The sequence below is a fragment of the Pezoporus occidentalis genome, unplaced genomic scaffold, assembly GCF_034315485.1.
Source record: "Pezoporus occidentalis ecotype Australia unplaced genomic scaffold, CSIRO_AGI_Poc_V1 ctg2, whole genome shotgun sequence".
NCBI lineage: Eukaryota > Metazoa > Chordata > Aves > Psittaciformes > Psittacidae > Pezoporus > Pezoporus occidentalis.
In genome coordinates this window covers 9186644-9211174 of record NW_026913855.1, presented here as the reverse complement: position 1 = coordinate 9211174, position 24531 = coordinate 9186644, and the positions used below count along the sequence as shown (strand labels likewise).

General features: G+C 38.3%; 1 protein-coding gene across 1 annotated transcript in view; it reads right to left on the bottom strand.

The window, feature by feature from the left end:
• Window positions 1-24531, bottom strand: part of GMDS (GDP-mannose 4,6-dehydratase) — a 427285-nt gene that overhangs the window by 253215 nt on the left and 149539 nt on the right. Inside the window, exons 5-6 of the mRNA XM_062617766.1 lie at window positions 12485-12677; window positions 11526-11630 (exon numbers count right to left, since the gene is read on the bottom strand). Of these exons, the coding sequence (XP_062473750.1) occupies window positions 11526-11630; window positions 12485-12677 (298 nt within the window). The remainder of the gene's footprint in view (window positions 1-11525; window positions 11631-12484; window positions 12678-24531) is intronic.

Here is a 24531-nt window from a genome sequence, read left to right as displayed (position 1 = left end):
GCCATCTTCAAGCACCATCCACATACATACATGCACACTTCTGGAAAAAATTAACATTCCCTGGTGACTCTGTGGGTTTCTTCATGGGTGTTGATGCCTGGTTATCACTGTCTATAAACGTGACGGTAAAGCAGATGATATCACCACACCACCAAACCTACAAGTAACCTGTAGAAGCAAAGTGACAGGAGACACTTAACTTACTTGCTAGTAGACCAAAGTTGTGCAATAACTGGAGCACTCTAATGAACTCAAACCCAGAATTGCTTCATCCCATGATTTCAAAACAAAGAGCTTATTTTTCCTTTAAGTGCTGTTCAAGAGTATGATACTTTTCTTAAGAAAAGTGTCATTATGAGACGCAAGTAAAATTTAATAAAGACCTATTACTTACCGGTTACTTTTCTGATGCTACTTTGGCAATAGAACTTGGATTCACGAGCATGAAAAACTGCTGCCAGTTCTTCAGTAACACCAGCACTGTCAGAACTAGGCAGCAAAGGTAGCATTTGCCTACTGTTGTTACATGAAATCAAGCTTTAAATTTCCCAGCTTGAGTTACTGTTACATCAATCTTGTTGTTTTTCTTAAATATTGCATGGTCTGTGGGGACTGTTAAATATGCTAAAAATAAAACAACTGTATATGTGCTACACTTTTTGTTTGAAACTTGAACAGGTTTAAAGAAAAATGCCTATTATCTGTACTACATGCTGTTTGCCAGTTAATGACTCGTTCAAATTAGCATCCTCACCTGAAGGTGCAAACAAAACACAAGCTACCTGGTGTCCATTGCATATGCTTTAAAGAAATGGGCTTGAGACTATGAGAAAATTAAAACTGTGTTAAAGAACAGAGTATCTGAAACTTGAGGAGCATTGCAAAAAAAACCCATGAACTAGAACACAGAAAAGATGGTGATGCTAGACCATGCTGAGCTGAAGGCAGAGACACTCTCCTAAATGTAAGAACACTGTCATTTCCACAAAGACATACTAAATATAAAGGACAGTCATAGTGCTACTATGTAGCCCAGATGCATGACAAGCATACATAATTTTCATCAATGCCCAAATGATTCAAATCACTACCTGCAAATCATAGTATACCTGGACAGGTTACAGCTCAGAAGACACAGCAGCACTCCATTCTGCTGCTCAGAAAAGGAGAAGCGCATACACTGCCTAGTTTTAGACCTCGCAGAAGGCAGAGGTTTGTTCATGATACCTAATGGCTACCCCAAGAGAGCATGACAGCAAGTCACACTACTATTGCCAGTCATCCCATTCTGCTACTAAAGAAGGGACAGAACACTTCTGCCACCTCCTGCCTTCCTTACAACATACCTAGAGGATATAAAAAAATATATGCGAGGATTTGAGACAAGGAAGTCACATTCCTGCTGAAAAACATATGCTAAAATTAGCAATTACTGGCCTGATTTTCAATGACAGACACATGCGATATTAATGCAAGCAAAGAGCGTGGAAAAAAGGAACATTTGCAAACTCAAATGCCTGGTATGATCGCAAGATTGGCTTTGCTGAAGATTCAATGGCACTTCAGAATAAATGCTTAAAATAAAGTTCATCGGTGATACCATCCCTAACTAATAAATCATTGAAGTCCAGATAAACTTTTCAGTTTTCTTAATTTTCCAGAATTATGTAAAATTTAGGAAGTTTAAGGACTGTTCCTTATATTTGAAGGTGCTCCATATATCTTGAAGAAGTATAATAATGGCAACAAAAGAGCTTGTAATTTTTTTACAGTCTGCAGCAAATAGAAACTCAGGATAAGTGAAAGCACATAGCATACCAGGCAACTCAAGTAGCCCTAATAGATTCACACATGCCTACCAGTGACTCAGAATATGGGCATGAGGTGGGGCTGAGAAAATAAAGGTGTCAGCAAGAAAGCACAAAGATTTATAACTTAAAAGCAACTGTTTCAAAAATTTATAAAAAGAAATGCAAAGTAAAATGTTTCTGTGTGTTACTGAAGTTTTGCACATGACATCTGGATTTGTTTTAAATCCAGAATGAGCTCTGATTTTTCCAGATTTGCACCGCCTAGACTTGGGATTACTATAGGATTTTATTTTAAAGTTTCTGGCAAATATTCTCAGTCCATCGATTGATTGATATTGATGCAACAAATAAACACCTTAAACCTTTCTTAATACAAGGTTTTTAATACAAATGAGAAAATCCTTTCTTATGTTCTTTAAAAGTAAACTGGAGGTCTGAGTTGCTTTGTTGGACAATTCTTTCACTACTTGTAAATTTAGTCACATTTAATGCAATGAAATCAAGCTCTCACCATCAAAACCACAAATCCATCAGCATTCCTGCAGCATTTCTATAGAAGTGGTTCTCAAACTCACATGTCCTAGGGCGTAAATTAAGAGCAAGTAGAGAAAACATGATATTGTATTCTCTCTGTTGGCTTGGTTTTCATTTGTTTTCCCATGCCAAAGAGCAACCCTGAAATATTTCATGTGAAACCTGCAAACTGTGACCTACAACCCTTTGTTTTAACAACTATCATTCTGTAGGGGTGAGATATGATACAGATCAAAATATGCAGAGGATATTGCAACAATCTATATAGCATGTGGTATCAGGTTTAATTGCAATAACTACTTGCAAGCTGTTTGAGAATACTCATGCTTTTGGACATAGCTTTCATTTGCCAATTGATGCCTAACAATTAAGTAGAACATATAATTAAATTTTAAGTGTCTATGAAAAGCAAATCCCTGAAAAGGAAATATTTCAGCATGGTTGGCAAGGTGTGCTCACATGAAGAGTGTGGGAAACACATAAAACTGACAGTATATACTGCTATAAACCCTTGTAAAAGAGGTTAAGATCTCAAAAAACACCTGCAGTTAGATGAACAAGACTGACACAATCAGCCATCTGTCCCACTGTTATGATTTTACCTGTTTCAAAGTGACACTGGTTATATTTATAAATGTAAAGCTTTCATGCACCCCCCAAGAAGTACATAGCGCATATAATGGTCTGAAATGAAGCTACCTATACATGCAATGTTTCTCTGTGTGTTTTGCTTCCTATTTTTAAGCACACCTTTCTGGGAACTTTCAGTGAAGACTTGGCACAATTGAGGCAGAACTCCCTGGCAGTATTCCTAAGTTCAAACCAAGCTTTGATCAAATGCGCTAACCTACTTTCTGACCTTACAACTGGTAAAAACCTGGTATAAAATCCCACCATATGATGAATCTTCTAAGAGGTGACATCTGAATATACTGCATTTCCCATTACTTTATTTTTAATGAATCCTGAAGACTTTATTGATGAACAATCAGTTGACATTTTCTTCTGCAATGTTTTTTGAACCACTAACGTTGGAACTGTTTTATTGTGAATTAGAGTCTCTATTGTTAAGTTTCCCAGATATTAAATGACCGATTAGGTTAATTTCAAATAACTGCCTCTGAACAACATGCATTTGTAATGGATCTACTCTTAAATTATTTTTTTTCTCAAAATATAAAAGACAATGTAAGCAGAGTTCTAATAAGAGGGAAGTGTTAACGTTTAGGAGAGCTATTTTAAGGAAAGTAGGAAGCACACTGCTGAGAAAATGTTTCAGATACTAAGGCGGGCCTGGTAAGTGTGGCAATCAGCACATATGTACAGCTGCATGTATAAATCTGCTTTCAAGTTTCCACTCCTGATAGATGATACCCAAAATCTGCAGTGATACCCAGCACTCTGAAGATGAGCCATAACCAATTTCTAATGGCAGTCACTTCATACTCCTAGGGGAACACTGGCACTACTGATGTTGGGTTACATACTAGGAAGCAGACAAAGCAGAATTATATCAGTATATTTCAGAAGAAATGTATATATTCCAGAGAATTTATGTGAACAATCATATTTAGACACAAGACTTCAAAAGTTTAGGAAATAATTTGTATGTTAACAATGAATAAAATAATAAACATTCATTACTTACAGAATATTGACAATGTAAGCTAGATTCATTATACAATATACCTCTTGCAATAATAATATGGTATCTGTTCTGTGTGTGACTTTTTTCCTTTCTTGCCTCTGACTATTTCAGAAAGACAATGACATTATTTAAATTTGAGAGAAAAATGCAGGAGGAAATCTCAGTGTATCTCAACAGAATTTTGTAGATATAACTGCAAGAAAAGCAACTGCAAGAATAAACGTTTCAAATGACAAAACCAAGAAATACAGAAGTGGTTGAGTGTCACTGAGCCTCCACATCTGGAGAAACAGTATCCTGCACTGTGCTCTGCTGCCCTAGGCTCTAGATTCCCCTGAGCTATGACTTAAAGGTGAATTCAAAGGAGGTGTTATTCCCTAGCCAAAGTGGTTTCCTTTAGAAAGGATCTCACATGCAGCAGCTTGGACTTAATTCTAAGATCTCTGGTCTGAGGGAGCAGTGGACTGTGGTGTGTCCCTCATGTATGGTCTCTTACCCATCAGCTACTAGGGTCTGAGATGACCACTCTGTAACTATACCATGTCCTACACTTTCCTCTAATATTCCAGCAAGGACAATGGAATACTTGGGTTAAATGGACTTACGGGTGAAACTGCTATGGCATTTCTGTTTTGACATTCTGGAAAATCCACATACAAGCTATTTTGTAACATGCAACATATAAACCTCCCAATTCTTGCCTGTATTTCCTTTCATGTTCTCATTTATACATATGCAAAAAAGCAGAAAGGTAACATTTTCCATTGCATTACATTCAGGGATAGATAAATGTAACAAAGGGAAAAAAATGGGGAAATAGGCACCTAAACCACATTATTCCTAAAAATCTTGCTACAAGTTTGTGCTTTAACGAAGCCGTAAGTACATTACAAGTAAGATGCACGCTCTGACTGTTTACTTTGTTGTTTATTCTGTTTACTTTGTTGACTTCCTTATCTTCCACGGCCTTTTATTTCAAAATTCTGGGCTGATATTTCATTGGAGAAAAAAATGTCTGCAAATTCATAGCTTAAGAAACTAACACTGGTATCTGCTAATATAACCTGAGATATGTTAAGAATTGCATGTTAAAGTTTTCTAAATTTAGTAATTTTGACATTTTGTAAATTGTGTGAATGATTTGCCTTTTTTTTAAGATTAAAATAAAGTTGAAATCAATCATGGAAAACAGCAAAAACTGTAATCTACTTTCTTCTCAACACAGTATAAGCCACAAGGGAGCACATGATTTAATGACAAAAAGATGCATCTGATAAGACAATAATTTGCTCAAGGAGAGATCTGGGTTGTGAATACAGCTGTTTCAAAAATCTAAAGCCACAGGCAAGAAATTACTTAGTTTTCGTATGTAGATAAACTGGTGATAGACCTCAGAAAAGTGCATGAGAGAAAGAAGTATAGAATGAGGGCTACTTCAAGACTGAAAAAAAAAAAATGCCCCACATTAAGAGATGGTGACGATTCCCACAGACTATTGTTGCAAAGACTGAATCAAAAAGATTTTAGTAATTAGACTGTTCAACACAGCACCTTTCTTTATCAGTGACTCAGTTGAGAAAAATATCTTTTTATAACCTGGTTTAGTTCACATTCATGATTGTTTTGTTCCCATGTGACAAATTCCATGGCACTGACCTGGACTATCTGAATGCCCAAAGCTACGGGCATGCAGCCTTCAGTTATTTCCAAAGCCTGGTACTGCTTTTAAAACACAGGTTCACAGGGGGAAGCCTACTTGTATTTTAGTGTGATTGCACTGCCTTTGTATATCAGTATTGGCTAGTTTTAGGAAAGTGAAACAAGGAGTTTTAAGATGACATAAACCATAAAAATTAGCAAAAAGTTTCAATATATTGTGATGTGCTCAGATCAGTACTAGTTAGTCAGTATGAGGTTCAACGTTTGCAAAATTAGCTAAATTCACTTACTTTGTAATATCAGGTCTTTTTCAAGGGGAAAAAACGTACTCAGACAAAAGAGCAGAGAGGTATTGCCTAGCATTTGCATATTATTACAGTCAATATTACCGCAAATCCATCTGTACAAGTAGACTCCAACACCCACATTAACCCCCACTGATGCTAAACTGCATGTATAGATAACGAAACACCTGCATGGATCACTTAGCAGCATCAGTCTCACAGCAGGGAGAAAAAGACAGTAAGAATGCATGTCTTCAGGACACTGCATGCTTTCTCTGTTGAAACATGCAAACTAAAAAGCATGAAATGATCTTGGCTGCTCTATAGCACATAACTGTCTGAGTAACTCCTTTTACATTGGCCACGGTACCTTGCCATCAAGTTTTCAATATGCTAGGCAGACGATTCCTGATGATACTAGCCAACCTGCATTCTTCTCATCCAGCAAGAGGTCAGCAAGACACAAGCAGCATTCTGCTGAGTTTCATTGTTCCTATATACTTGTGGGCTGGGGAATTTTGTATTAAATCGAAGAGACATATACCTGCAATGAAGATTCTACACACGTCTTTCACAGGACTAAACTTAAAAAAAAGATCACCAGCAAAAGCCCTTAATATTTCCAATGGGACCAGGTTGACCAAGCTCCTCCTGCATGAAAGTGTGTAAAGGAGACTAGCAATTAGTCCCCTCAACAAAAGAAATAAACGGAAATCATCAGATGTTGGCTACATCTCTTTACAGGAGATGCAGAAGAGCAGCTGTTACAGTAGGGATTGTTGGGATTTCTTGTGAAAGTCAGTAGCAGATGTCACCATCTGCTACTGCCTTCTCTGTGCCATAGGGGCAAAAGGGAGACTGAAAGCTTATTAAGATGTAACAACAACAAAAAAAGTTCAAAAGATACCCAAACATATTTACAGTGAGTAGGGGAACTTCTTACCCCTTTTCCCTGGCAAACCTGTGATGCAGATGCACAATAAAAGTAAAGAACACTCCCCATTCTCTTTAAATCTTGATTTATTTTATTTTTTTTCATTTTAATCTTACTACATGTACTTTGACAACATTCAGCCTGCAATCTAACACCTAGCCATTTCCTTCTCAGCTGAAAGAGATCACAGAAATGAGCAGTTGTATCCTTTCCCTCTGGCTATACAGCGATGGTCTGATGACAACTGCTTTACCATGGTTGGTATCAGACAAACAAAAATTCCCTGCTGAATGATCTACACAATGATGTCATGTGTGGAGGCAAAGTACTTATTACTTAGGGGAAAAAAAAACAAAACAAAACAATAAAAAACAAACAGAACTTCTGCTGAATTGTGTCAGGAAACACGCTGTACATGTTTGTACATCTTGGCAGATAAAGATCAGATGAGGCAAGCAATGAAGTGGTTAACCAAATCAGAAAGTTATCTCAGACATCCAAAGGCACATCTTGTAAACCTCACATAACTTCTTACACAGAACTAAGGAGAAAAAAAGTATGGGCTTGTCTGGGAAGAAACAAATGACACTGTCAACAAAGAGTTTGCTTTCTCAGACAGAAAAGAAGGTATTAATGAGATCCAGAGCCCAGCAAAAGAACAGGAATCTTTTCCAATGGTGTATAAAAGGTTTGGATCAAGCCCCAGCTTTCCTGAAAACTAGACTTGCTAATTGCCTCACTCTTCCACTGTCAAAACCACCATCTCACTGAACAGAAATATGCTTCCAATATTGCCAAAGGGCAGACGTTTCCACACTGGTAATACTGGGAGCCATGTTCAACCACCACCGGCAACTTGATGGCCATCACCTCCCCAGTTTGGTATCTCATGCAGAAAAAAAAAAAAAAACCCAACCAAAAAAAAACCAGCATTTTGGGAAAGGTTTGTAGATTTTCCTTTGTTTGTTAATTTTCAGAAGCAGAGGCCACCTTGTAGCTTATTACCATAGTACAAAGCGTTTCGCTTTTCATCTAACGTCATATTCAGATAATAAATAAGATTCAGAAATGAAAGATCCCATTATCCTTTGGCATTGTCAGAAATCAGCAAATACTTGAACTATACCTGGACAAATTGACAGAAGTAACTGAAGAGAGCAGCTTTAGCAAGGTATTTTCCCGAGACTATTACTGGAAGTACTATGCCAGATACTCAGCTGGCATAAATCAACATGACCCTATTTACTTCGCTGCAGCTGTGTTGATTTATCTGAGCTGAAATGCATGTATTGATCAAAAAGTGACTATTTCGTCTTCCAAAACGATAAAATTGACTGAGAAATGAAGGGTAGTACATATAATATAAAGAAAAAATTAGAAAGTACTATAGAAAGGCTCAAAGTAGATGTATATTTTATTATGATTAGTCTAACATAGCCACTTGTTTTACTCCATGTGAAATTTTAGATAATATTATCTCTTACATATATATGTATCTCTTGAGTATGGACCCAAGTATTCATGTGATTTAATAATGCTGTACCTTTACAGAACTAAGATGCAAGGCTCAGACAGTAGGTTCAACCAATTTGGAATTTATCACTGGTGTTTTTTGTAAAGTCACTGTGGCTGTCAGAATATGAAACATCAGACTTAAAAGCAGGCTCACACAGCAAACTTAAGTGCTCAGATTTGAAGTATGGTGTCATATCTCAAGAACTACTCCTGTTACGGTCTTTTTCTTAGAGAGCAAGATAAAAGTGGAAAATCAAAGAAACTTCTCAAAGCCAGCACTTCTCTCAAGCCTTGGTAATTTTGAGAAATTGGAAACCTCTCATATGAGACTTAAGCACTCTTTACCCTTATGAACTCTGTAGACTTCCCTATTATTGTACAGGCTACATGAGATTAACTATTGGTGCTCCTTTCTGAGTTAAAACTGAGAAGGATAAGGAGAAGAACTGGTATTCTGAAGTAAGAGGTGTATATTCCTAAATTCCTTTGTCAGGGAAGCAGCTCTTGAGATTAGACAGCTCTTACTTTCACTAGGCTTGTATATTGCTGTCCCAGCAGTACAATATCTGAACATTATATGAAGAGAGATCATGAAGCAAACTCTTTACAATTGTCTGTTTGACTCAACCTCAATGATCAGCTGCTAACAGCCACTTGGCAGGCAACTGAAACTCATCATTCTTCACAAAGAGTACTGGTATGACAAATGCAAATACTTCTGTATTTGATCACAGTCCACAACACAGGCTGCCAGGTACCAAAAATTCATTCTGCTCATCCTTATCACTGCCTTACAGTGTAACACACCTTACAGGTCCCTGCCTACAAGAAATACTAGGATTTGTCTCTTCACAGTCTTCTCCTATACACACGTTCACTGTAGGAAGCTTACATGAATTTTCAGAAGTATGATTAACACTTAAGATATGGGGAAAAAATATGTACCATCTGCTGGGACAGATCAGCTCTGCACCTCAGCAAGTGGCACTGCCACACACAGCCTTTTGCTCTCTGCTGATTACCAGCTATTTTATTTCGTGCAGACAAGATGTGCTTAGTATCACCATCAACTGGACATCGCCATCTCATCAATTCATTGTAACACTAGATCAGCTGGAATAGTAGCATGTAATTGCAATATTGGAATTAAATATGTATTGGTTTATTTAGGTATTCCCAACCTTTGAAATCACTGAGTGGGGGTGAGGGAGAAGGAGGCCAAACCATAGCGCATTTTAAAACTTTCATGTGGATTACCAGCTCTGCATAGGAATCAGAAATCCCAGCTAAACTCTTTTCCTCCCAAAGCACCTTTGCAGTCTTCAGAAACATTACAAAAGTGATGAATGCCTGAATGGCTTTTAGGAAACAACCTCAAAACTACTTTTCTTCCATTACTTCTCTGTATAAATTTTCAGAGTTTCTCCCATAAAAACACCACAAAAATGGCACTGGGCCGTGGTTACAGTTGCTTTCATGCATGTATGCCTGCTAAGGCACACAGAGCCAACCAAAACCATCTTAAGACAAGACTCATGGCACAACAGGGTTAAAACTGCACCCAGCATACACACACAACAAAAAGTACAGCCTGAGACCTCAAAGCACAGGCTTGTGTTCTCCATGGAGACATTAAATGTGCTGAAAGGAGACTTCGGATTGGAAGCTCCATTGCAGCAGTGTCAAAGCTGGAACAAATGTGAGAGGGCTCAAAATAGCAACGAGTACTGAAGTTTTCCTCCTTCAAAATTTCACAAGGCTATAGAGAAGCAGCAGCAATGGTAAATGTGTTCCTACAGTTTCCATCTCATTGCTCCTTAGTGTTACTAGAAATCGTGCCAGGCTACTATTTGTCGTTTCATATTCCTTCATTCTTTGTGTTGGTCAGAATGTTTTAACTGCACAATGATAATTCAGAGCAATTTGGACCTGAGTTTACAGCTCCCCAAGAATATCTCTCTAAAAGAAAGCAAAGTACTAGGGCTTCTAAATGAAACAATCATCTAGTGAATTTGATTCCTTTTTCTAATTTTGAACTTGTACTGTCATCTGCTCCAGTGCACCAACTTCTACCATCGTTTGGTGCACCACCTACTGTAAATGCTGCTTAGTCCGTGTACTATGAAGTTTCGCAGCTATGACTCCCAAAGACTGAAATCAATATTTAAATCCTTCTGACACTCACTCCTTTCTTTTTTTTATTTCTCAGCAGAATTGCAATTATGGTCAATTTTATATTTGTCCGTATGATTAAAACTATTATATTTTTTTTGCCAGACTATAATTTATATAATTGCATTCCTGTAAAACTTGAAGTTATTTCTCATTTAGAAATAGACCACAATGCCAGTTTTCTGTGTTAAAGTTTAATTTTAGAGTGTTATCTAAAGTCACAGTACTTTAAGGGCAGAGGAAAACTGTCATTTTACAAAAGACTTTTAATCAACCATGGACTCTTACTCAAACTAAATAACAGTATTAATTGTTCTTGAAGTACTGCAAGAGGAAAAGGGATGATTAAGTGGAATTTAAGCTGCATTGCTATTAAGGATTTAACAGCCATTTTAAAGCCATGTGTTAAAAGCCATCTTGTCACAAGTTATGGGCTACAATTCACAATTTTTTCAAAGTATACCAGGCTGTACTAATTAGCCTTATGAATTTAGAGGGTCTATTATTCCTGCCTTTTAATGTGACATTTATGCACAAATAAAAATCTTGAGTACAAGTCACACTTGAAATTGCGTCTGTTATGCAGTTGCCCTCCTAAGTGTTCAGAAAACCTGCTTTTTTAAGGTGTCATTTTTACATTTTAGCCATAACTGATGATCAATATAGAAAGAAAACTCAGGGATGTTATACTGTTGCAGTCTCTTGAGAGCAACGATACACAAAATGAGATACACAAGCCTCCCTCCATCATCAGAGGGTTACAAAATGATGCTTGAAAGGGAAAGGTGCTGTTCTGCAGGCTCTGAGACTGCCAGAAGGGCTATATTAAACACTGTGAGCAGGCTACAAATCATGACACCCTCCCTACAGAATTTTGGCAAGTTTAAATGAAACCTGTGGATGCATTGTTTCATTTTTCCGGTCAGATGCACACAAAGTTGGGAACAGTTTCACATGGATTTTCTAACCTCTCCTGGGGCTTTCATGATTGAAGAGGATGCCATTCACAGCAAAGAGATTGTAGGCCTCTCTGAAGTTCACCACAATCCAGTAGGCATAGAGTTTTGCTGCTCCTACAAAAATAATTTTGAAGTGTTATATATATCCACTGTGCTTGTACACAGCTCAGACAGGCATACACATCTCTCTCACACACAAGTCCACATTTCAACAGCAGAGTGCATTAGGATTTGATTCAGTCCCTAACTGCATCACATTTCATATAGAAAAAATATCCGTCCCAATAAGCAGCATCTGAATGGGAAAATACTCCTAGTCTGTGCAGCCCCTGAACTGGCCAGGAAGCACTAGGGCATTTTCTCACTGTTTTCTTCTGCACACTCAAGCACTTTTTCTTTTACAATATAATTAACACAGCCAGAGCGTGTGAAATACGCCACAGTGGTGACCTCTGCTAATAAAAAACAAAAAAAAAAAATTGCTTTGGAGGAATAAAAACAAAAATCTGGTGCCTTAACACTCAAATTGATTTGAAACTTTATCACCAAAGTCCTCCATGCACATTGCTTTAATAAGTGTTTCAAATTTCATGCGAGGTCATGAAGGAAGACGTGAGCTCCTGGGAGTTTTTCATTTAGGCAACAAAAAATATGAAACCTTATCACTTCAGGGGTATCTCACAACCCTTTGTGAAGGAAGAGCTGCCCTTCCCCCTGTCTCTACAACAGCTCCTTACCTCTGCACTGAATGAACACGGTCTTGTGAAGTGAGATGCTAATTTCCAACCCACAGGCAACGGCAGCAAATACTTTTTATATAGTAATTCATAAAGGCATGCCTCTTGACATGTCTAGTCACTTTAGCTCTATCGCCAGTCTAATCTCACACCCAAATGACTTCAGCTCTGAGACATGAACAGGGAGAGTAGACAGACAGACACTACACACACACCGTCAGTGATCCTCACCGTAAGGCGATCTTGGGTAAAAAGGGGTGGTCTCCTTTTGCGGGATTTCTTGCACTTTTCCAAAAAGTTCACTGGTGGAGGCTTGGTAGAACTTCACAGAGTTGATAAGGCCACATGTCTTAATGGCATCTAGGAGCCGTAAAGTGCCAACCCCATCAACATCAGCAGTATATTCTGCTAGGTCGAAAGAAATCTTGGGGAGAGAAAGAAATAAGGAACCACCAACTTTACTAGGGAACCAGAACATGCTGTGATCATGTACAACCAACCAAAGTAATACATCACTTGTAACAGACTATCTAGACACTTTAGTACAGAGTAGATGCTCAGTTTACAAAAGTACCCTCAAAGGATTTCTAAGAATAAACAAGAATTCCATAAATAGCAGAACCAAAAGGCTGGTGTTCCCTGATCTCTCTCTCAGGATTATTTTCCCATGTGAAGTAAGGGGTAAGCCTTCTCACAGTGGAAGCATTATCAGGCACTGTCTCACCTCCACAGCTGCCAATTTTCACAATATTCACTTGGGCTTGATATCTTTGCCACACTTGAATTTGGTTAAAATTGTCAAAAATACGTTAAAAAAATTGACAGCACAATAGCACAAACGTGTTAAAAAAAACACACAAACTTGAACAAGGTCCAAAGTTTTGGAATTTAAACACACATCAAAATGGAAAGAAGACTAGAAGTATCTGCTGTCAAATGACATACCACCTAAGGTGTGCAAGAGCTTTAGCACAGAGGTTAGAGGGATGATGAAGTGGGACAGCAAAGGGTGGAGATATCCAAAAGAAACCTGATATCTTCTGCAGCTGACATATGATAATAAACAGTATGAACTCATGCACGCTGCTGGGCCAAAACTCTTCTTTCTCTCCTTGCTCCAGTAGTTCTCAGTTATTTTTATAATGAGCTTGATTGTGGCAAAGGCCACAAGAGAATGATTGTGTTTAAGTTTTTGGAGTGTTTCAAAAATATATTAGTTCTATTCCTGACAGTTAAAGAAGAAAACAAAAAATTAGAAAAGGAAGCTGAAAGTAAGATATGCGTTGCGTCCATCCTAATTTGTAGGCAGGAGTGAAAAATGCTCGGAAGGGAGCTCACTCTCCCTGTCTGATGGGTACAGGTTGGCTGTTTGGATGTGCTGGCAATGCTCTTGGACTCTAAAGGATTTTCTCCCACCAGCGCCCATCCCAGAGACATTTTCCTTCTTCCTTCTACATCCTCTCTCTAATCCAGAGATTCTGCTTATGCCAGCTCTTGGAAAAAAGTTCCCTGTTTGTATTGCCAACGTTATAAACAAGTAACGGAATGGACCTTTAAGGCAATCTCCATTGCCACAACCCAAGCAAGAATTAACCTACCTATGTCCCCTCTGGCTTATGACTGACTTTCACGAATGAGCCCTAGAGTGAAGGCAACATTACAGTTTGTTAATATGATCTAGGCTAAAGGTTAGTGAGACACTACCAAAGACAGAGAGTACAAATCCATGATCCCCCCTTCATTAGTCTTCAGAATAGGGTAACTACTATTACAATAGAGAGTAAATGACCATAGCTGGACAAGCTGAATTAGTGCTGTGAAAAGTAACCTGTCACTTACCAGCTATTTTTTCAGGCTCCCTGCAGATTCAGATATATAGTTCTGTATTAATTTCTCCTGTTAAGCCACTTCCCTATTCAGCAATCACTACAGATTTAAGGCTTATTTACACAGCAGATGACATAAAAATAATAAGATTAATTTGAATTTGCACTTTTTTTAATTTAATACAGGTATGAAATAATCTAAATTGTGTTACTGAGCGCCAAAATCAAAAAGGTTCTCACACAGTTTTGATCTGAAACAGCAAAATGGTATGGCTGAAAACAAACTTCATTTTTTTGCTCTTTACTAAAACTCAAAAAAAAATAAAATCTGACATTTTGTTTGGTTAACCTGGTATGACCCAGCTGAAACTGAGAACTGATCTATCAAGAAATGCTGAGTATTTCTTGTTTTAATCAATTGGACATAAAGATGACAGCCACTTAAGGTCTTTCAGCTTGTCCTGGGTTCAGCAGTAGCAATCATTTTTCTCCTTCTTAGTAGCTGGAGCAGTGCTGTGGTTTTGACTTTCAGCCTGGGAACAGCGCTGGTAACACCGATGTTTTTAGTTGCTGCTCAGTAATGTTTAATCTGACCAAGGACTTTGTGAGCCTCATGCTCTGCCAGGGAGGAGGGGAAGCTGGGAGGAAGCAGACACAGGACACCTGACCCAAACTGACCAAAGAGGTATTCCATACCACAGCACGTCATGCCCAGGAGGTAGAACTGGGGGCAGTTACCCAAGAGGGTTAAATCACTGCTCAGTCAGGCTGGGCAGTGGTTGGCGGGTGGTGAGCGGTTGTATTCTCTTCCCTTGTTATTTCCCTTATCATTATTATTATTGGTGGTAGCAGCAGTGATTTGTGTTATACCTTAGTTACTGGACTGTTCTTATCACAACACGTGGGAGTTGCATTGTTACAATTCTCCTCCCCATTCCTTCAGGAGTGGTGCGGGGGGGAAGAAAGGAGGGGAGTGAGATTGAGACTGCGTGGTTCTGATTTAGGGCTGGGCTTAAACCACGACACAGCTTCACTGTCAAAGTCTTGCAAAAACATCTTAACAGGTGATACAAGTCAATAATGCACTAATGAACAGAAATCGTATATTTACCATATAGCTAACACCTTCACATATTCACAGTAACAACCCAGCTCTTTAACTAAAGGCAAAACACTAATTGTAGCAGAACCAGGAATTTATCTATATTAAGGTACTCTTTCCAACGAACAATCTGCTAAAAACATCAACCCAAAATGCAATTATTGCTTACATATTCTACTACAAAGTATACGACACATATAACTAAGGTGGTCTTAAATCAGAGATCCCAGATTACAAGACCTCTTCATCAGAGTGAGCAATGAGCCTGCAGTAGCAGCCCTGAGAACTGCTCTCCTTGGCTGATGCAGAGGCCAGTTTCACAAGAGATGCTTTCCCCTTTTGCCTTATGAATGACCTCAGTCTTCACCTAGAAAAATCACTCTCTGGAGTCTGAGGTAATTGTGCCTCTGCACTGGCTGGGTCTGCGTGTCCCTGAGAAAAAAAACACCAGCTTTGTGCCTGTTTGGTGGTTTTGTGAAGTGGGCTGTTGATCACGAGAAACAGGGCTCAGACCACTAAACTAATTTCATTTTGGAGTGCAGGTTAGACTAGAATGGCATTCATGAAAATAAAAAATGGTTTTATCCACCGAAACCTCCAACACCAAAAACGCTGGACTGTTAAGACACTCTGTGCAGTGGGGCAGTAACATGGCAAATACAGATTAGTGCACACTGGATTTTAATTTGATTCTAATTCAAAGTTAACAATATAAAAGAGTTTTATAAAATACTAGATTAAGTAGTTACAAATGAAGCAGGGAAGGAAAAGGTGCCGAGTTATCCATTACCACAGTTTTTGCCCCTCCTTCTAAACATCATTTTGTAGAGGACCAGCAGAAAGATGGAGGTAAAAAAATAATAATGTAGGGACCTCATTAAGAGGGTTGTGCAAAAGAGAACTGACATGTATGCACAACACACACACAAAAGGCCATGGTCTGAGCTATAGAAACCAAATACAGAATCATATTCTTTAGATGTCACTCATAGAAATAATCTTTGCTGGAGCACTGATCTCAATGGGACTGCCTGAGAGAGAGTAAAATAGAATCATAGAATAGTTAGGGTTGGAAAGGACCTTAAGATCCTTTAGTTCCAACCCCTCTGCCGTGGGCAGGGACACCTCACACTAAACCATCTCACCCAAGGCTCTGTCCAACCTGGTCTTGAGCACCGCCAGGGATGGAGCCTTCACAGCTTCCCTGGGCAACCCGTTCCAGTGTCTCACCATCCTCACAGTAAAGAACTTCCTCCTTATATCCAATCTAAACTTCCCCTGTTTAAGTTTTAACCCGTTACCCCTTGCCCTATCACTACAGTTCCTAATGAAGAGTCCCTCCTCAGCATCCTTATAAGCCCTCTTCAGATACTGGAAGGCTCCTATGAGGTCTCCACGCAGCCTATTCTCCAGGCTGAACAGCCCCAACTTTCTCAGCCTATCTTCATCTGGGAGGTGCTCCAGTCCCCTGATCATCCTCAGATCTTCATGGTAATTACTGTAAAGGCAGGTGTATGAAGGATAAAACCAAGTCACTTTCTGGAAGAGTAAACATTTATTCAGTAGATTAAAAAAAAAAAAAAAAAGAGAAAGAAAAGCAGGTAATACCTGCAGATGAGATTTTTCAAACAGCCTAATTTGTGACATCTTAAGTGACTGAATTAGGAAGATAGTCTTCCTGTACAGTGGTGAGTCAGAGCAGAAAGCCTAACAGCTTTTGCTTATGCTTCGGAGAAACCATATATACACTAGTTTTTTAATTTAGCTACCTGAGATATATGCTTCATTTTAACCTCAGAATCCAAAACTATCAGTTACTGTCAACTGCATAAAGCAAGCCATGCAACTAACAACTATTTTTGAAGACACCACGGGGAGTTTTTGTAATGACTGGAGTAGGGAAAAGAAGCTTCTTTGTCTGGCAGAAACTTTAAGCCTGAAAGTTTCCTCAAAGAATATTGAGGGCACGGATCCACTGCTTCTTTGCCCTCTTTGGACAGACTTTGTGACAAAGGGAAAGCATGACATACCAAACAGAAACTGTCTACTTGGAACACATTAGCCTGTGTGACCTTGGCCCTCCCTTCCCATGTACAATGGAGACACTCTGCTTTTGCGGTTATCATTATCATTATTCTTTATAATCACCAGATTCAATCTCTACAAGAGATTTCAATTTAATAGAGCAATGTTTTAAATATGATGTTTCCCAACTGATCATTCAAACCCAAGCTTAGCAAGGTCTTTAACAAGATTTAAAAGCTTACTGAAAACTGTCTAAATGAAAACATATGGGTCTTACCCTCCACAAGAACACATTCCTATCATGTCTGTGAGTACTATATACAAGACTGCAGACTTAATAATACTTGCGTCTGACCAACAAGTTGTCAACAGTGGTGATATTCTGAAAATTATCAATTTAGCACACACACAGGTTTGGCTTTGTGAGATACTTCCATCTCTGTTTTGCCATTTGGAACAATCCAACAGATGGGCTGCAATCATATTAACTGCTAGCTTTCAACCAAAAATAGTGTGTGCTAGCAGAATATGCTTCAGCGCTCTAACTAAGGAATATAAATAACAATTTGAAGGTTCATCTATTTCTTACAGCCTTCTAGTTTCAGAAGATGGGATTTCTGGAAAGCTGGTGTTACAAGAGGGAAGCTTATATGAAGCTTATAATAAGCATCTTTGCTCTCTTGAAAAAAAATCACAGAAAAACAGCCTAGAGTAGATTCTTTTGATTTATCAGAGTAGAAGATATATCAGGTCTCTTTAAGCATTAAGAAAGGTTTACACTGAGAAGCAAATCACAAAGCAGAAAAACTTCTCAGAAATGTTTCAAGTCTCACAAGTTTCCAGCGGTTACTTTTTTGTATTCTTTAAGATCAGTTCTGTTTGCTTTGAATATTCAGTGTGCCTTCCACTGCCAATAAAAACCACTGGGATCACTTATATCATCTCAGTAAACAAACTGCTCAACCCGTAGGAACAGGCATGTAAAGCATAACATTCCAAGTTGCTAAATCCAATAAAGACTATGGGCCAAGCATTCCTATCAAGTCCTAACACACTGGAAGTAAATTTAAAAAAAAATAAAATCCTACAAATTCTAGGAAATCTTAAGAATTTTTGGGGAGCTGGGCACTGTCAAGGGGATGGGGAAGAATCAATATATCTACAAAAATGTCAGGTAACCTACTAGGAGTACAATGACATTTTTCTTTGCCCCAACCCCTTAACTCATAATGAATGCTTAACTCATTGTTCTCTCACCCAATAAAAGTAGTTAAAAGATACCAAAATCCCCCAAACAACTACATATTTTTTATTATATAGAAAAATAATCAATTCAATAGCTCTGAACTGCTTATTATTAAGCAACACCATTTGTACGTTAAAGACCTATTCGACTTCTTAGCTAGATAGAAAATGACTGAAAAATAATGACTGAAATTCTGGATAAAAGAAATGTGTGTTTTGTAGATTTATCTTCTTTCCTATTTCTTTCCCTGTTCTCACATTAATAAAGCAGAAAGAAATAAAGTGATCTGTATAAAATTAGAGCAATTTGAGAACATGATTATAAACAGAGAATTAGAAAGGAAAAAGTTCCACAAGTGGAAGCAGAAGTCAACAATTTTCCTAAAATTCATGTTAGCCCAAGCTACTCACAATATAGCTGCAGCACAAGAGGTTGGATAACTTGCATTTTGAAGTCATTCATGATGCAGAAGAATAAGCTGTGCAGCTGATAAAAGATGTGCTTCTCTGCCAGTTCTTACACTGAGGTCCCAGTGGGTGAGTTCCACTGCAGCTCTATTGTACTATGAACCACAGACTGAGTGACTGGAGAGGTTTCTTGACATAGTTAAAAGTTTGGTTTTGACATCAGTGAGCTAGTACTTCCCTTTCACCTCTAAGCGTAAAAACACAAACTAAAGTGCAAAAATAAGCTATTTGCTGTTTAGGGATCTCAAACGACTCTTCATGATCTTCATGTTCAAGCAGTCTGTCATAAACCACAACAAACTGCTGTAATCCCCTGTTGTCTGAGGGACCAGCTCAGTCTTCTACAAGTAAGCCCAAAGTAGTTTTTGTTACACACAAGAAGGAGGAGCTTGAATGTAAACCTGTGCATTGCCCCAAACACACATCTTTGCACCTTCAAAATGAGCACAAATGAGGGGTGAAGCACAGTTGAGTTCATTCATGGCTCCCCACCATTCATTTCTCCATGTACACTGAGATCTGGAAAATGCCTGTCATGAAAAAAGGGGTGATATGAAGCAGAAGCATCACAACAGAAGTGTACTTTTCAGTCTGAAAAAATTACTTGGGATAAAAACAGCAGCAAAGACACACCACCTTCCACTACATCCCCAAGCATCAGGCCCAGCAGAATCCAAAAGCAGCTACTATCTTTCAGCTCCACAACCACCAAAAAATTAATGAACAGCTAAGTTATACTGCTATTACCCACACAAGATAAAACCAGAGCGTGGCTAGACTGAAGCAGCCTGAAGTCCCCAGCTATCTTGCAGCTGAACTTTCCTGCCAGAGAATCTTCCTTAAGCACCAGCAACTTTCTTTGTGCAGCTGAAACAGGATTAGGAAAAAGGACCCCCTGATATACGCCACAGTATGTATTCATATGGCTGCTTCTCGTGATTTGGTTTGGGTGAGTTTTTCTTACAACTGCCCTCCTGATTAATTTCAAGTTCTTGATGAAAACGGTCTGAAATACTCTTTGAAGAAAAATAGCTTGGCATTATTAAAAGAGGATTCTTTTTCCCCTCATTTTGGGAAAAATACTATTTTTTATTGGGGGGGTGGCAACTATAAAAAAGAAAAAAAATCACTAAAAAAAAGAAAAATCAACCCAAAACAGAGTATAAGCATGAAGAAATACTCCTTGAGTAACTGAAGTTTTGTATTTATTAAACCAGTAGGGGTTGATAGCTGGATTCATTATTTGGTGTCTTTAAAAAGTGACTCCTCCATGGCAAACTGCAGGTGCTGTTGTAAATCCAGCTTTCGAGGTCATCATGTTCACCTTTGCCTCTAAAGCATCCCACTCGTATATGCCTGACCAGTTAAGAGGTATAGAAAAGCCACCAGTTGCCTTATATTTTCGAAATGTCAATGCCACAATTCTTAAATTGAAATATCCATGCTCCATTTTAATAAAGCAAAGTCTTGTACATCCTGTACAGTTGCCTTGGCTATTGACTATTGACTGAAAGGTGTGGGTTTGGAACAGATCTCCAAACAAAAGTAATTTGTAAACTGTTTATTCTTCTGTTTATTAATCAGCTAACTTAGTGGATTAAGAGAATTTAAAAGAGTTAATTTAAAGACAGTTGCCCAGAGACAGGTCTGAAGGAAATGGACATAAGTTGAAACATGAAAAATTACAATTAGATATTAGGAGAAAATAGTTCTCAACGTGGGTAGTCTAACACTGAAACAGGTTGTGCAGAAAGGCTGTGGCATCTCCACCCTCGGAGGTACTCAAAACTCAATCAATCAGACATAGCCCTGGGTCACCTGCTGCAAGTTGCCTCCACTTTATGGAAAGAGGTGGTCCAGATAGCATTCAGAAATTGCTCCTAAACCAAATTATTGCACAATTGTAAGACAACAGGGGATTACAGCAGTGTTTTTGATGCTTAGACATGTAGCATCATCCGATGAGTAGAAAGTGGTTGTACAATGTGCACGGTTTTGTAGGACCGATTTTGTAGAAAATCAGCGATTTTTCTCTACTGAGGGAGCAACTTTTCAGAGGCACACAGTCCAACTTGCTATTCATCGTATCTCCTCCACGGAAGAGCACCAGATAGAGGAATGTTCAGATCTGATAGTAAAAAAATACCAAAGCGGAGGAGGAGAAGGAGGGGGGATATCACAGAACATGAGATTCAGCATGGCCATAAACCTTTGTCACAAAAATGTAACCTCCCCATTAGTTTTGCTTATCTTCTTATCCATTTGTTATTAATTTGATGGAACTGGGGAGTTGTCAGGGTTATGTGATGTGAGGGATTTATCTTGCAGAACAATCTCCAACCCACTGTTCAAAGTCTTTAGTTTCAAATTACAGAGATTAGAAAAGAAGCTTTACAAAAAGAACTGTTGATTCTTTATTCCTTTTCTGCATGATATTGTTCAGAGGTAGTTTGACAATATACATATTTACCCAAGCTTTTAAGCATAAGGCACATGCAGCAAAGTCAGCATGGGTTTTGATGCTTTAGATTTTGTAGCTTCAATGGCTAGTGACACTGTGATACCCTAAAAGCTTTCTTAAATGCTGAAGTCCAGCTGTGTCAGAAGCTTTAAATGCTATTTAGTGGAAAGACAAAAAAGGGCAACTCACAGAGCCACTAGAGAACATTCAAAGGGAGATGTAAAAAGATAGCCAATTCATTTCGCTTTATATGCACCAGGGGAATAGAGAGCTATGAATAAAATGCATGCAGGGAATGCAGTCACTTTGAAAGAAACAGCATCATTTTTACTCACTTTCACATATGTAGAAATTAATTTAAAACATACAGGTTATTTAAAATTCTAGCATGACAACTAGTTTATAGTATTATTTTTTTAAGTTCTGATGCCTGTTAAAAAACTTTTATCTTTGCTTCCTTGATGCTTTCAGAACATGTAGAAAGATGCTCTGCACAGAAGTGATAAAACATCATCACAAGAAACAAGAAAGAAAAAAAAACCCTCACAAAACCCAACAAACCTTCACCGCCTGTTTGCTTCATGATTTTGATGGACTTTCAATGGATGGCAAGATAGATACTGAACTAAAGCAATAATCTACTATGGCACAGCTTTGTTGACAGTAATCCCTCTTCTCTTTGCCTTCCTAGCCAAAAAGATTGCAAAATATGACTTAACGCAGTGGACTCTCCCAAATGTTGATACAGCTCCCATGTTGCCTAGAAGCTAGCATTACCTGAATGTTTTGCAAATGACTACCTTTCTTGACTGTCATGTAGGTCATACTCAGGCACAATGTAAAGTCTCCCCCTGTTTATGGGCCATGCCAGAAGCCTTGCTTTTCCAACCAGAGAGAAATTATATGTTTTCAGCATTTATTATTTATCACTTAAGAAGATTATTTCCCAGACTGCAACTTCTCATGGCAAATGCATTGTTTTAGAAAGCTTAGAAGCAGTTCAAACAACTGTTTCTCAGGTAGCCCTGAAGGACAAGAAATGCCCCTCCCTCCATGAGGAAATAAAATAATATTTCACATAATGTTTTTTTTTTTTGGACAGATTTGAATATGGGCTAGGGTCTTTTTTTACTTAAGGGCATTTAAACTGGAAACAAAATATACTGAAGAAATGCAGAACCTTTGTAGAATAATTTATTTTTTTCAAATTCAAGTAAGTAAAAATTTAAAACTTGGTATAAAATTAAAATCTTTTTTAACCAATTTTTTTTGTTATTGTTACTTTTCCCTCCTGCCCACACATTATCTACTGAACATTGTCTGACCAGTTCTCCAAGTCATATATGCCATTGTTTTGGGTTAGTTTTCTGGGATATATCCACCTAGTAACTGATGTAGCACAGCTCATGATAAAAAGATGAGAAAAACCACTGACTGCTGGTAGTCCTATAACTCATTTAATTCATTCTGACCAAGCTGCACACACTCTGAATGAAATATCTATTAGAGATATGACACACACTTCATAAAAACCCACTTCCTACAATGTTTAACAAAAGCTTTCACCTCTTACTCTATGGAAATCTGTACATTTTAGCTTTCTAAAATGAAAAGCATTTTCTCCTCCTCGTAACAAGAATTGCTATCTCCTTCCCTACAGTTAACCAGGGGTTGAAAGAGCTTCCCTACTTCACAAAGACATTGCAAGAAAAAAAATTAACTAGATGAATGTGCATGTATTCCTTATTAATGGGACCATAAACCCTATTAGCTGGACTGCCTGTAAATATGCCTGACTCGGCCATTCAGTTTGAAAGCTAAGGGTGCAGACACAGTCAAGTCGCTGCAAGAAAACAGATTACTATTTCTCTGTGGAGCCAAGGTAACTTTATCTGGACATGCTTTTAAACCACAGCAAATGCAAGGCAGAGCAACCTGTCTTAGCTGTCTCTTACTGTCAGCTACTCTAGAACGAAATCACTTAATTCATCACAGCCTAAGAGTGGACAGGTACCGCAGCCCTGATCACACTTTGCAGCTTGTTACATTGTGGTACTTTGGTTGTAGCTGAGCTTTCAAAACAGGTAGGACTTCATGGAGACAAAGGAGAACATGAAGTTTTGACAAAATAAATAAGTTATGTGCATAAACACGGGAATAAAAAAAAAATCATGTCTTCTGTCTTGGGCACAAGTATCTAGGAAACATGATCTGCCCTGAGGTTCCCGGGGTGGAGGAGGATGGGGGGTTTCAGAGCTCAAAATACAACACCTGAATCCATGTGGCAAAGGAGATGCGTATACCATGTCAGCAAGCAAACAATGTCTGCCCCCGCTTGTGCACTCAGTCTATCCTTCAAATAGTAAAGTAACAGATATACCACTGTTAAAGCATCACAAAGCCACATCTTCTAAACAAATTTCAGACCTGTTCCTGTTCTGCTCACTCTCTTCAGTAAATCCATATCTTCCTTGTTCACCATGGGGACTAATCACTTACAATTCTTCCTAATGTTACGCCTCCATAGACTTAATTCTACTTTCTGGTTTGCCATAAAGCAACCGAAAACTACACCAACTCCTCTTTAGCTAGAATGATTTCAGTATAACCCAGACTTCTATATAATTAACTTCTGAGGCTTTTGTTCATTTTTATTGCAAGTGTGTTAAGAATTAAATTGGGATGGCTAATTGCATGGGGCAAATTTGGATGGATATGTATGTACTGACAAAAGACATGCTCCCACAGTTGCCACATTCCCAGTCCCTGCTCCAGTACTCCAGCAGGAATGACTGGGAAAATGAATAAACATGCAACAGCATGTCAAGAAATAAGTCACCTGGGTTTGGGTTTTTGGGGTTGGTTTTTTTTTTTCAGCTTCTTTTTTGAACAGGGCAAATAATTGCCTTTTCTCCCAATGAAGGTTATTTGTGCCATTTTACTTAAATATCTTACTCAAAGAAAGGAGAGCAATTCCAAAACCAATCCTTTTCTTTTTCTCCACAAACCCAGCAGCATTCTTTTCCTTCTACTTGTTCTTGAGAGCAGCTGACATTCAAAAACGTTCTTTAAGTAAATACAATAGTCTGAGGTTTGCACTTCCCCCGAAAGAAAACCACTGAATCATTTAAATTTATTAAAATTATAACCA